Source organism: Balaenoptera physalus (assembly GCF_965194825.1).
Source record: "Balaenoptera physalus genome assembly, chromosome: 3".
Taxonomy (NCBI): domain Eukaryota; kingdom Metazoa; phylum Chordata; class Mammalia; order Artiodactyla; family Balaenopteridae; genus Balaenoptera; species Balaenoptera physalus.
In genome coordinates, this window is record NC_138890.1 from 62323566 (window position 1) to 62338132 (window position 14567).

At 36.2% G+C, this 14567-nt stretch overlaps 1 protein-coding gene across 2 annotated transcripts in view; it reads right to left on the reverse strand.

Annotated features, from left to right (window-relative positions):
• PKD2L2 (polycystin 2 like 2, transient receptor potential cation channel) overlaps positions 1-14567 on the reverse strand; it is a 40376-nt gene that overhangs the window by 22338 nt on the left and 3471 nt on the right. Inside the window, exons 2-5 of one of the 2 annotated variants that reach the window (XM_082454609.1) lie at positions 14013-14146; positions 12278-12534; positions 9734-9955; positions 422-650 (exon numbers count right to left, since the gene is read on the reverse strand). In XM_082454609.1, the coding sequence (XP_082310735.1) occupies positions 422-650; positions 9734-9955; positions 12278-12534; positions 14013-14146 (842 nt within the window). The remainder of the gene's footprint in view (positions 1-421; positions 651-9733; positions 9956-12277; positions 12535-14012; positions 14147-14567) is intronic. The other variant, XM_082454610.1, reaches the window with a different exon arrangement.

A 14567-nucleotide genomic window follows, 5' to 3' on the forward strand; every position in this document is an offset into this window, starting at 1 on the left:
TCTTTTGCCTATTCTTTAAAAATTCAGTGTAAAGAGGAAAGCAGATTTAGGCAACATACAAGAGTACATTTTAAAGGACCTTGCCCTAAAGAATCATTATTTTCAACACGAGGCCCTGAGAGGAATACATTTTTTTGAGTGGGAGTAGGGAGACCTACTGTGCCCACTAAATCATAATACGTATGGAATCACTTATTCCTCTAGGTTTATGCTAGTCCTGCCAAGGACCAAATCAGAGAGAAGAAAAAAGATTTCTCCCTTTTGGAGGCACAACATTAGTATGTACTATGACAGTTCATTTTATGATTGATACTTACAGCTTTTAAAATAAGTCCCGGATGAGGGAGGTGCTTTTTACACCTCTCTCATTGGTGGGTTCAGATGTGATTCCCTTCAACCATATCTGTGAATATACACTTACCACCAAAAGTAGTAATTCTAGCCAGTTCCAACTACTTTTGAAGTAGGCAGATTTAAATTCTTTTATTTTTTGGACTTCTTGTGTTGTGAAGACAATAAGAAAAATACAAAATGTGACTTCACAGGAAGCAATAAAATAATCATAGTAGCTAACATATCTAAGGAGCTTCACAGAGTAAAACTGCCATGAAGTAAGTATTCCTCCAGTTGCAGGGAATTCTGCCACCAATCTGTAAAATGAGGTTTGTGAAAGTCACTGCATTTCAAGGATTTATATTTCAGTACCTAACGCGATTGAAATTTCTAGTCAGTGATGTTGTGTACTTTAATCAGTTATTTTGTACAAAATATGTTTTCTCAGGGTTATGGGCTCAATTCATTACTTTTTTTTTTTAACGTCTTTATTGGAGTGTAATTGCTTTACAATGTTGTGTTAGTTTCTGCTGTATAAAAAAGTGAATCAGCTATACATATACATATATCCCCAATTCCCCTCCCTCTGGTGTCTCCCTCCCACCCTCCCTATCCCACCCCTCTAGGTGGTCACAAAGCACCGGGTTGAACTCCCTGTGCGATGCAGCTGCTTCCCACTAGCTATCTATTTTACATTTGGTAGTGTACATATGTCCATGCCACTCTCTCACTTCGTCCCAGCTTACCCTTCCCCCTCCCCATGTCCTCAAGTCCATTCTCTACGTCTGTGTCCTTATTCCTGTCCTGCCCCTAGGTTCTTCAGAACAAGTTTTGTTTTTTTTTTTAGATTCCATATGTATGTGTCAGCATATGGTATTTGTTTTTCTCTTTCTGACTTACTTCACTCTGTATGACAGACTCTAGGTCCATCTACCTCAATTGAATTGAATAATTCAATTTCGTTTCTTTTTATGGCTGAGTAATATTCCATTGTATATATGTGCCACATCTTCTTTATCCATTTGTCTGTCGATGGACAGTTAGGTTGCTTCCATGTCCTGGCTATTTTAAATAGAGCTGCAATGAACATTGTGGTACATGACTCTTTTTGAATTACGGTTTTCTCAGGGTATATGCCCAGTAGTGGAATTGCTGGGTCATATGGTAGTTCTATTTTTAGTTTTTTAAGGAATTTCCATACTGTTCTCCATAGTGGCTGTATCAATTTACATTCCCATCAACAGTGCAAGAGGGTTCCCCTTTCCCCACACCCTCTCCAGCATTTATTGTTTGTAGATTTTTGATGATGGCCATTCTGACTGGTATGAGGTGATACCTCATTGTAGTTTTGATTTGCATTTCTCTAATGATTAGTGATGTTGAGTATCCTTTCATGTGTTTGTTGGCAATCTGTGTATCTTCTTTGGAGAAATGTCTATTTAGGTCTTCTGCCCATTTTTGGATTGGGTTTTTGTTTTTTTGATATCGAGCTGCATGAGCTGCTTGTAAATTTTGGAGATTAATCCTTTGTCAGTTGCTTCATTTGCAAATATTTTCTCCCATTCTGAGGGTTCTCTTTTCGTTTTATGTTTTCCTTTGCTGTGCAAAAGGTTTTAAGTTTCATTAGGTCCCATTTATTTATTTTTGTTCTTATTTCCTTCTCTCTAAGAGGTGGGTCAAAAAGGATCATGCTGTGATTTATGTCATAGAGTGTTCTGCCTATGTTTTCCTCTAAGAGTTTTACAGTGTCTGGCCTTACATTTAGGTCTCGAATCCATTTTGAGTTTATTTTTGTGTATGGTGTTAGGGAGTGTTCTAATTTCATTCTTTTACATGTAGTTGTCCAGTTTTGCCAGCACCAATATTGAAGAGGCTGTCTTTTCTCCATTGTATATTCTTTGCTCCTTTATCAAAATAAGGTGACCATATGTGTGTGGGTTTATTTCTGGGCTTTCTATCCAGTTGCATTGATCTATATTTCTGTTTTTGTGCCAGTACCATACTGTCTTGATTACTGTAGCTTTGTAGTATAGTCTGAAGTCCAGGAACCTGATTTCTCCAGCTCCGTTTTTCTTTCTCAAGATTGCTTTGGCTATTCGGGGTCTTTTGTGTTTCCATACAAATTGTGAAATTTTTTGTTCTAGTTCTGTGAAAATGCCATTGGTAGTTTGATAGGGATTGCATTGAGTCTGTAGATTACTTTGGGTAGTATAGTTATTTTCAGAGTGTTGATTCTTCCAATCCAAGAACATGGTATATCTCTCCATCTATTTGTATCATCTTTAATTTCTTTCATCAGTGTCTTATAGTTTTCTGCATACAGGTCTTTTGTCTCCTTAGGTAGGTTTATTCCTAGGTATTTTATTCTTTTTGTTGCAATGGTAAATGGGAGTGTTTCCTTAATTTCTCTTTCAGATTTTTCATCATTAGTGTATAGGAATGCAAGAGATTTCTGTGCATTAATTTTGTATCCTGCTACTTTGCGAAATTCGTTGATTAGCTCTAGTAGTTTTCTAGTAGCATCTTTAGGATTCTCTATGTGTAGTATCATGTCATCTGCAAACAGTGACAGCTTTATTTCTTCTTTTCTGTTTTGGATTCCTTTTATTTCTTTTTTTTTCCTCTGATTGCTATGGCTAAAACTTCCAAAACTATGTTGAATAATAGTGGTGACAGTGGACAACCTTGTCTTGTTCCTGATCTTAGAGGAAATGGTTTCAGTTTTTCACCATTGAGAATGATGTTGGCTGTGGGTTTGTCATATATGGCCTTTATTATGTTGAGGTAAGTTCCCTCTATGCCTACTTTCTGGACAGTTTTTATCATAAAGGGGTGTTGATTTTGTTGAAAGCTTTTTCTGCATCTATTGTGATGATCATATGGTTTTTCTCCTTCAATTTGTTAATATGGTTTATCACATTCATTGATTTGCATATATTGAAGAATCCTTGCATTCCTGGGATAAACCACACTTGATCATGGTGTATGATCCTTTAATGTGCTGTTGGATTCTGTTTGCTATTATTTTGTTGAGGATTTTTGCATCTATGTTCATCAGTGATATTGGCCTGTAGTTTTCTTTCTTTGTGACATCTTTGTCTGGTTTTGGTATTAGGGTGATAGTGGCCTCGTAGAATGAGTTTGGGAGTGCTCCTCTCTCTGCTGTATTTTGGAAGAGTGTGAGAAAGATAGGTGTTAGCTCTTCTCTAAGTGTTTGATAGAATTTGCCTGTGAATCCATCTGGTCCTGGGCTTTTGTTTGTTGGAAGATTTTTAATCACAGTCTGAGTTTCAGGGCTTGTGATTGGTCTGTGTATATTTTCTATTTCTTCCTGGTTCAGTCTCGGAGGTTGTGCTTTTCTAAGAATTTGTCCTTTTCTTCCAGGTTGTCCATTTTATTGGCATATAGTTGCTGTAGTAATCTCTCATGAGCCTTTGTATTTCTTCAGTGTCAGTTGTTACTTCTCCTATTTCATTTCTAATTGTATTGATTTGAGTCTTCTCCCTTTTTTTCTTGATGAGTCTGGCTAATGGTTTATCAATTTTGTTTATCTTCTCAAAGAACCAGCTTTTAGTTTTATTGATCTTTGCTATTGTTCCCTTCATTTCTTTTTCATTTATTTCTGATCTGATCTTTATGATTTCTTTCCTCTGCTAACTTTGGGGGTTTTTTTGTTCTTCTTTCTCTAATTGCTTTAGGTGTAAGGTTAGGTTGTTTATTTGAGATGTTTCTTGTTTCTTGAGGTAGGATTGTATTGCTATAAACTTCCCTCTTAGAACTGCTTTTGCTGCATCCCATAGGTTTTGGGTCGTCGTGTTTTCATTGTCATTTGTTTCTAGGTATTTTTTTATTTCCTCTTTGATTTCTTCAGTGATCTCTTGGTTATTAAATAGTGTATTGTTTATCTTCCATGTTTTTGTATTTTTTACAGATTTTTTCCTGTAATTGATATCTAGTCTCATAACATTGTGGTCGGAAAAGATACTTGATACAATTTCAATTTTCTTAAATTTACCAAGGGTTGATTTGTGCCCCAAGATATGATCTATCCTGGAGAATGTCCCATGATCCCTTGAGAAGAAAGTGTATCCTGTTGTTTTTGGATGGAATGTCCTATAAATATCAATTAAGTCTGTCTTGTTTAATGTATCATTCAAAGCTTGTATTTCCTTATTTATTTTCATTTTGGATGGTCTGTCCATAGGTGAAAGTGGGGTGTTAAAGTCCCCTACTATGATTGTGTTACTGTCAATTTCCCCTTTTATGGCTGTTAGCATTTGCGTTATGTATTGACGTGCTCTTATGTTGGGTGCATAAAGATTTACAATTGTTATATCTTCTTCTTGGCTTGATCCCTTGATCATTATGTAGTGTCCTTCTTTGTCTCTTGTAATAGTCTTTATTTTAAAGTCTATTTTGTCTGATATGAGAATTGCTACTTCAGCTTTCTTTGGATTTCCATTCACATGGAATATCTTTTTCCATCCCCTCACTTTCAGTCTGTATGTGTCTCTAGGTCTGATGTGGGTCTCTTGTAGACAGCATATATATGGGTCTTGTTTTTATATCCATTCAGCCAGTCTATATCTTTTGGTTGGAGCATTTAATCCATTTACATTTAAGGTAGTTATTGATATGTATGTTCCTATTACCATTTTCTTAATTGTTTTGTTTTGTTATTGTAGGTCTTTTCCTTCTCTTGTGTTTCTTGCCTAGAGAAGTTCCTTTAGCATTTGTTGTAAAGCTGGTTTGGTGATGCTGAATTCTCTTAGTTTTTGCTTGTCTGTAAAGGTTTTAATTTCTCTGTTGAATCTGAATGAGATCCTTGCTGGGTAGAGTAATCTTGGTTGTAGGTTTTTCCCTTTCATCACTTTAAATATGTCCTGCCACTCCCTTCTGGCTTGCAGAGTTTCTGCTGAAAGATCAGCTGTTAACCTTATGGGGATTCCCTTGTATGTTATTTTTCCCTTGCTGCTTTTAATATTTTTTCTTTGTATTTAATTTTTGATGGTTTGATTAATATGTGTCTTGGCGTGTTTCTCCTTGGATTTATCCTGTATGGGACTCTCTCTGCTTCCTGGACCTGATTGACTATTTCCTTTCCCATATTAGGGAAGTTTTCAACTATAATCTCTTCAAATATTTTCTCAGTTCCTTTCTTTTTCTCTTCTTCTTCTGGGACCCCTATAATTTGAATGTTGGTGCATTTAATGTTGTCCCAGAGGTCTTTGAGACTGTCCTCAGTTCTTTTCATTCTTTTTTCTTTATTCTGCTCTGCGGTAGTTATTTCCACTATTTTATATTCCAGGTCACTTATCCGTTCTGCCTCATTCTGCTATTTATTCCTTCTGGAGAATTTTTAATTTCAGTTATTGTGTTGTTCATCATTGTTTATTTGCTCGTTAGTTCTTCTAGGTCCTTGTTAAACGTTTCTTGTATGTTCTCCATTCTATTTCCAAGATTTTGGGTCATCTTTACTATCATCACTCTGAATTCTTTTTCAGGTAGACTGCCTATTTCTTCTTCATTTGTTAGGTCTGGTGGGTTTTTGCCTTGCTCCTTCATCTGCTGTGTGTTTCTCTGTCTTCTCCTTTTGCTTAACTTACTGTGTTTGGGGTCTCCTTTTCACAGGATGCAAGTTCGTAGTTCCCGTTGTTTTTGGTGTCTGTCCCCAGTGGTTAAGGTTGTTTCAGTGGGTTGTGTAGGCTTCCTGGTGGAGGGGACTGGTGCCTGTGTTCTGGTGGATGAGGCTAGATCTTGTCTTTCTAGTGGGCAGGACCGTGTCTGGTGGTGTGTTTTGGGGTGTCTGTGACCTTATTATATTTTAGGCAGCCTCTTTGTTAATGGGTGGGGTTGTGTTCCTGTCTTGCTAGTTGTTTGGCATAGGGTGTCCAGCACTATAGCTTGCTGGTTGTTGAGTGCAGCTGGGTCTTAGCATTGAGATGGAGATCTCTGGGAGGGCTTTCGCCGTTTGAGATTACGTGGAGCCAGGAGGTCTCTGGTGGACCAGTGTCCTGAACTCGGCTCTTCCACCTCAGAGGCACAGGCCTGACACCTGGCTGGAGCACCATGACCCTGTCAGCCACACACCATATGATCTTTTAAGAGCACTCTTAAGTAACATCCTGATTGTGTGCGGTACAACTTTACTTTCGAACTGAGAGTTGCGGTGGATGGGATTTTTGCCTTCCCCAGATGGTTGAAGGTTACAATTTTTGTTTTTGGAAACACCACCACCTCCTTATTTCTATTATTATTTTTGCAAGAAAAGTATAAAGGGAGTTGGAGTGGAGGTGAGATTTGTGATCGGGAAAGCCTTGGACGCCCTCCTCTCCATCTTCTGCCTCTCTCTCTCTGATTAGTTCCTATTCAGCAGCAGATTGAAGCAGGAGATGATCCTTCTCAAGGTTTGTTCAGCAGCTTCACTTCTAGGTGAAGGCTTCATGAACCAAGTGACGTCAACAAACGAGGCTTTTCTCTCTCTCCTCTCTCTAACAGTGAAAGTTGCTCTAATGGAATTCTGTTCTGCCAAAGGAAAATATTGCAAATCTACTTCTAGTCTTCACCCTTTGAAATCCATCTACCATGCTCTTCGGAAGTGCAAACTAGTCCATGTGAAAATATCACATGGAGTTCCTCAGCATCCATCAGTATCAACCACTCAACTTGTGAGTGGATGAGCCTTCAGATGATCACAGACCCAGTTTTCAAGTCTCCCAGCTGAGACCTCAGACACACAAAACTAGTTTCAACGTAGGTGCCAAAGAGCCCTAGCCCCCCAACTCCTGCCTGCACCTCTGGGAGCCGGTGCCCTTGGCGTGACGTCACTTCCTCCATTACTTCTTTTTTAATGCTCCACTTTTTTTTGGTACTCTGAAAATTCCCAGTGGTCAAAGACCAATGTAAATGAGAAAGAAAGATGTGATTTTTAGCTAGACATTCATTTTACTCTGTGTTTTGATTGCTCATTCATAATTGGGATACTAATTTATCCCTACAGGAGAACAAGATGATGTTCAAGAACATGCTATACAGTTAGTTACTGTTATTAGTCAGGACTCCCCCCCAAAATACATAATTTTTTATTATTTCAGAGGAGGGAAATACACTCTCCCCCTTTAGCTTATCAGAGATACTTCTTGCTTCTAAATGTCAAGATAACATATTTTACTAAAGCAAATGTTTTCTGTTTAACTTTAGGCACTGGATGTTGGATACAAAGATCTATATGCAAATAGAAATATAAAAATTAATTCCAATACTAAATATAAAAAGATTTTGAGGCGGTTCACTGTATTTCTAGTGTTCTCCAGAACTGCAGATAATTAAGAATTGACAGTAATTTAAGGAACCAGCATCTCTATCACAATGCCATGATGTAATTATTCCTACCTAAAGATATTAGCAAATCTTATTGGTACTGGAATAAGGTGCGGCCCAAAAAGCAAAAAACCACCAAAACCAAGAACAAAACAACCAGTTAACAAATAGAAAACAGGAATTTGTTTTTTCACCTTGCACATAGTATGCGCGCAATGTTGGGTAAGTGAGTGAAGTGAAAGAAACCCAGTATTTTGATCTGAAGTGTAGACTAGTAAACAAAAAGCAAAAAATGATGAGTATTCAGTTTAGTTTGCCAGATATGTGTACAAAGGGAAAATAAGTGGATAAGGTCTTAGTGTAAGCAGTATGCTCCCATACAACTACTGATTAGATATACTACCAGTTAAAAGTTTCAAAATCTGCTGAAGTTTCTAAGAAATAACATTTTAAAAGGTAACATAGATGGGACTTCGCTGGTGGTCCAGTGGGTAAGACTCTGCGCTCCCAATGCAGGGGGCCTGGGTTCGATCCCTGGTGGCGGAACTAGATCCCACATGCATGCTGCAACTAAGGAGTCTGCATGCCACAACTAAGACCCAGCAGAGCCAAATAAATAAATAAATATGAAAAAAAATTAAAGGTAACATAGAATAAGCACAAAACCTAGAGACAGAAAATATGGACTTAATCTAGTATTACAAGGAGTTCTTCATATGACTTTAAGCCAATTACCCCACTGTTTCTACTCTTATTTAGGACATAGAAGTGATTTGTATTCTTCACTTTATCCCTACCAGGACTATCGGAAAGGGTGAATAATGTTGGTAAGAAGCTGATTCCCTGAAAGAAAATACTTTAACATAAAAGGTAAAATGTCCATTGGCTGCTGATGGTAATTCATTTGTTTTCATTTTTACAAATTTTAAAGGCCATGATCATGTTTCACCATCACTGTTGCACGGGGGAAAAATTCCCCTATCAGAGTAAATGCCAATTCCATATTCCAGAGTAAAAATGTAAGACTCATGAGAAAAAAGTGGCTCACTGAGACTTAGTGGACACTATTGTTTGCCTGTCTAGCGTTCATTATCCCATTCCTCCTTTCTAACAGAACCCTAATTGTATCAGGCATTCACCCATTCTCAGATCCCTTAGAAGAAGCCAATTCAATCCCCAGGCAGATTCAATCACAGTAATCCTATTTGCTTTGACAGTGTTTGATTCTAGAACCCAGGCCTAAGCCAAATAGCATGGTCCAGGTTAGGCAGATTACCTAAGGTAATCAGACCTACAGAAATAATTTTTTCTCTTTGGTTGGTTCTCTGTCCTCCTCCTTGTGAGAGGGGATGTCTGTCATCTTTTTCTTGGGTCCAACAGGTTAGCCCAGGCATGTCCTTCTCATGCAATAGCAGAAGTGCAAGAGAGCAAGTTTTAATTTACAAACCCTTTTCAAGCTTCTGCTTGTATCATATCTGCTGACATTCCATTGACCAAAGAAAGTCACCTGGTTGAACCCAGTATCAAGTTCTCGGGCAGTGCACCCTGCCCTGGGTGACAGGGCACTGCAAATTTACATGGCAAAGATGTGAAGAACTGGGGCCATTTTTGCAAATCACCATTGGCTGTAATCATTTCTAGGATGCTGGCTACTGTTATATATTGTTTGAATTTTAAATTGTTCATTCTTGAGACAAAAATGAGTAACTTAATAAAGAAGCTCATTCTGAAAGGAAATCAACAGATTTGAATGATCTGATTTAAAGGAAGAAATCATTAGGACTAAATGTTAGATATGTCCAACTGCAGAATGACAATAAATAAGACTACATATTCTTAAGCAATATAAAACTAACCTATTGTATGTAATTCTCCATGTTCTGGAATATATCCTGAATCAGTGAAACAATGAATATGATGTTGCTCTTTCTTCTTTATCATTATTGGAAGAATTACATTATATTTATTTTGGAGCTTATGATTTAATCTCAGTACAAACATGCACAAACTGGAAACCCTAATGAGGGCTCTGGGTGTCTTTTAAATTCAGTATATTAATAAGAGGTTTTGAGTAACTCACCTGATGATGCAAAACAGATTTACATTAACATTGTATACTGAAAAATCAATAAAAACAACTCTAGTGCTTCTTGTGATCCAGCTGTTCATTCGAAGATTAATGAACTTGTTTAGGGTTTCAGATTTTGATTTTGATAAAGTGAAAATATATCCACCATTTTGGTAAACACCAGTAAATCCCCAATGCCAAGGGGAGTTGATACTAGGAGCAGAGTACTTCCATCTGTTAGATATAAAAAGAATAATGGAGAGATGAGAAAGCCTGACTGAGAAGTATCTAAGAATTTAAGTTAACCTTTGGTTCAAAGTAGTAGTTAAAAAAAAAGTAGTACTAAGTTCGTAAGCATTATAGTAACTTTGAAGCAAGATGGTGAGTTAAGGATTAAGCTAAAAGGATTAAGATTGAATATGTTTTCATTTTTTAGTGCTTATTGTGGGCAACACACTGGACTACATACTATGAGAAAAAAAAATTTTTTTAATCCATCTGTTGCCTCAGGGAACTTGAAATCTAGAAGATAATGACGGATTTTTTCTTTAACCTGTTGTCTCTGTTATCTTATGAGATCTTTAGTCTTTGAGTAGGACAAAAATATCCAGGGTTTTGATTCAGAAATATCTGTCTCAGTATGGGGAAAAAGATGCTTCACAGTCTGTGTTTTAATGATCATATACCATTTACAAATGCCCAATAAATAAAAACTTTGTTACAATGTCTATATTGTTATATAGGTATCTTATTTTAATGAAAGTACACAAAGTAAAACCTGTATAACTAAATTTTGTTTCCATTCTTTCTACTTTTAACTTAGTTATGCAATATCAAAAAGTAAAGCTCTGATTCTTCATTTCAGTCCCTATTCAGTCTCCTAAAACAGATCTGAACAATTATCCAAAGATGCTCTGGTTAAACTTGTTTTTCTGTTAGTAATACCATGTTCGTTTTCAGCAGAGAAGAAAAAAGTGACAACACTAAGATAAAATACCCATTTTTAATGAAAATTCCATAGTTGTATGTTTGAGCATTTTCCATATGATTGTTAAACTGAAACAAGAACATTTATTACACCAACCCTCTCCTACTTCCAATTTTTTATACTGATTTTAATTAATGAACGTTACATTTTAGAAAGAAAAACAAGCACAAATTGATTCTTATTTTGGTTGTCAGGAAATGACACGTATTAAAATTCTAAATCCATAATGTTAATTTTGGTATTTAAATTATTTGTAGTTGTTATGAAAATTTGGAATATTAGAATACCTAACAGATTAGTCTTGAGATCAAATTTAAATGTCTAATTAATAGTTGACTTATCTTGTAATTTTTCATTGAAAGGGAAATAGTGTGTAGTACTGTTATAATAGTATAATATTTAAGAGAATGTGTCACCATACTTATGAATTTATTAGGTTTATAAGAATTATACAAGCACTTTGTTGCCCTCAAGAACACCCAAAAGTCATAGAAAGAAAAAATAAGTCAACAAAACCCACAAAGCAATGATCAATCCTAGGGGTACAGAGGTAGTTGTTCAAGAAAGGAAATGTAATCACTGTTCATATTTATAAAATAAACATTGACTAATGATTAACAAAAATTACAGTATAACTACAGGCTAAGAGGAACAGGGAGTGTGTATGTGGAGGGAGTGGCATAAGAGGGATATATGACAGACACTTTCCATGATAGAGACAATAGATATATAAAACTATAGAATCAAGTAATAGTATAAGCATATTATTCAGAAATAGGAAGTATATACAAGAAGAAACAACTAAAAGTGGCTGCTTCTGGAGTGGGAATTATGAGTAGGAAAGGGTGGACTTTGTAAATATTTCATCACTTTGATAAATATCAAATTTTTAAAAAGATATATTTTTTGCCTCTATGATTTTCGTATGACCTTAAAAGCAATGATACCAGCAGCTTCTGTGTTAAGGGGAGGTAGTGACAGTGGCTTTGGGCTTTTACATTTTCAATATAAAGTGTAGACGTGAGTCTATACTAGCATTAGCCTCAGCCACTTTGGAGAACAATGGCCATAAGATCTTTGGCAGGTATCATCAGATGCAGTGTCTGTAAAACATAACTGCCCCTTTTCAACATTGGCAACAATAGAAGATATCACTGAAGTAAGCCAGAGTGAGAAAGCAACAGAGTACACCAAAGACACTCCCTAGGGATCCCAAGAAGCATTTGGAATGTGTTTGAGGGCATCTTGCCAGAGCCAGAAAAGCTGATTGAGTTTTGTAAAAGCAAAAATGGGCACTTTGCCCTGTGTCCAATATGACTTAGCACTTCATTTACCACAGTTGGAAAAAAAACACTTTACATCCTTTGGTAAACAAAAAAATAACAGGTTTACTCTTCCTTTTCTAAACACTGCATCTCGGAGTCTTCCTTTGATACTATTACTGAAACAGTCTCCTTACCTGCCAGGCCCCTGTTGGTATTATTTGGAAAATAAATATGTTCTCACAATTGTTTGAAGATACAATGGTAACTGCTAGAAAAAGTTACGTGTAATTTTATACTACTTACTCAGTATCATATTTAAGGCCAAAATCAGACAGATCTTCATTTTCAGAAGTGTATTTGTCGTAACATTCATTCATCAAGGACTGAAAGGCTGAATGGACCTTGCATGTGTTGTTGCGGACTTTTAGTTGACGGACTCTGGGGACTCCTAAAAGTATGTTCTCATAGTAGATGCGACTGCTGTTCTTTAAGTCATACAAATTCTTGTTATTGTACCATGAGTCCCAGTACAGGCCTTCCAAAAGGGGTCCTTCCATAAACTTCATATAGAAAAATAAATGTTATGGGAAAAATATTTCATGTCACGTGTATAACAGAATCTACATTCATAATGTTATCCATAAGAATATAAAAATCAGTGATTTTAGCCAAGCCACCATTAATAATGGTAATGGTAAATGATGATGTTGATGATGATAACGAAAATGGTTAACATTTCCTGAGTACTTACTATGTACTGCTCTAAGCACTTTACAGGTATTAACTCATTTAGTTCCATAACCCTTCTTCTCCGAGGGGTATACTGAAAACTCTCCCCCAATACATGAGTATCAGGACTGGTGGTCATAGCCACAATTCATGACTTCACCTCGAAGTTATCTGTGTCCCCCCCTTTCCCCTCCAACTCTGGCGGTGGTGACTGCTTCTGTCTCTGTCCCTATGTGCTCCTTCTAAGAGATCCTAAGCCTAGGGTTCATTTTTTTCTTTCCTGCCTTTGTCTTATTTGCCTTTGGCCACATACATACCTCAAGACAGCACAGTAAAAAAGAAGCAGTTGGGCTCCACTTCTTGTCTCAGGGAAAATTTCCTATCATTCTTTCATATTTCACTTGGCCTAAACCAATGACTTCTAATCATCTGCCTTATCTCACACTTCTCTCACTCTCAGGAAATGACATTGTCTCCTTGATAAGTTTCAAATTCCTAGCATGGCATTCATGATTAGACCTCTGTTCAATTCATAGTTTGGTCTTTTCCACCTCATCTCCTATATGCCTATAATGCCAAACATAGTTCCACGTGATGAATTACTTATAGTACATATCGTTTTTTCTTTCTAGCATGGTCTTCTGTTACTCATCCTTTGAAACTCAGCTGAATTGTGATCACCTCTGGAAAGCCTTCCTTACCTCTTCCTTGTATGTCCCAATGTTTGTGACATGGGATACCTGAAACTGCTGTTCCCTTAATTGTTCTTTCCTCATAATGTGAACATCTTGCTAAGTGTAACAGAAAAAACAAGTCTGTTCCAATGCTAAAGGAATGATACTCTTATGCAATTAAAAACACTATAAAATTATATTTTGTAAATGTACTCTTTATTATATACTGTACTTTACTGAAACACACGCACAAGAGTATAGGCCTGTATACCAAAATCACATATATTTTAATTTATGGGCAATTTAAGGAATTTTTAACGGTAATTTTCACTGTATACAATTTTAGACTGACTTTGGATCCTAACTCCCACATAAGAAATCTCCTATTTCCCAAATGCAACGATAATGTTAAAAAAATAAATATCACTTTTTTAAAGTTATAAGAACTCTATCACACTGAGAACACAGGTTCTCAATAAACACTTAGTGGTTGATTGATTCTAATAGTTTAAAGAAATGACATTTATTTTTATTCATTCCTTCAATAAATATGTATCAAGTGCCTACTATGTGTGCCAAGGGCTTGTTTATGCAATGCCTAAAGCTACTTCATCCACAGTCACATGACATCTTACCTTCCAAAAGTCAGTTATGCTGCGAATAGACTTAAAGTTGGTTCTTTCTTCACCATGCACAGACGTGTCCAAAAATAGAGATGACATAACTTTGTTTAAGTAATACATATGTGGGTTTACCATCCCAAAAGTCACTAAGGAGAAGAATTTTTTGTTTAAAAATTTACGTTTAAAAGCTCAATTTTTGTCAGGATTAAAAATGTACTTGTAATTTGTTCTCAATTTTGTTTTGAAAATTCAATTTTATTTTTCTAATTATAAGAGCAATAATAAAAAAACTAAAATAGAAATATACAAAACAGGAAGAAGTTTCCTGTAATCCCACTGCTAGAATTAGGTTTGGCATATATTCTTCAGATTTTTCTAAATGCATACACACTTATAGAGAAAATAACTTTATTTTTATAAAACTGAGATCACATTACTATTCTGCAAGATGGCTTTTTTTTCCAATATTGAGAGTAGGCAACATAATATAGTGAGTAGTTTAGGCTATGAACTTTGAAATCAAACAGATAATGGTTTGAGTCCCACCATAGGGATAATATCTCCTAC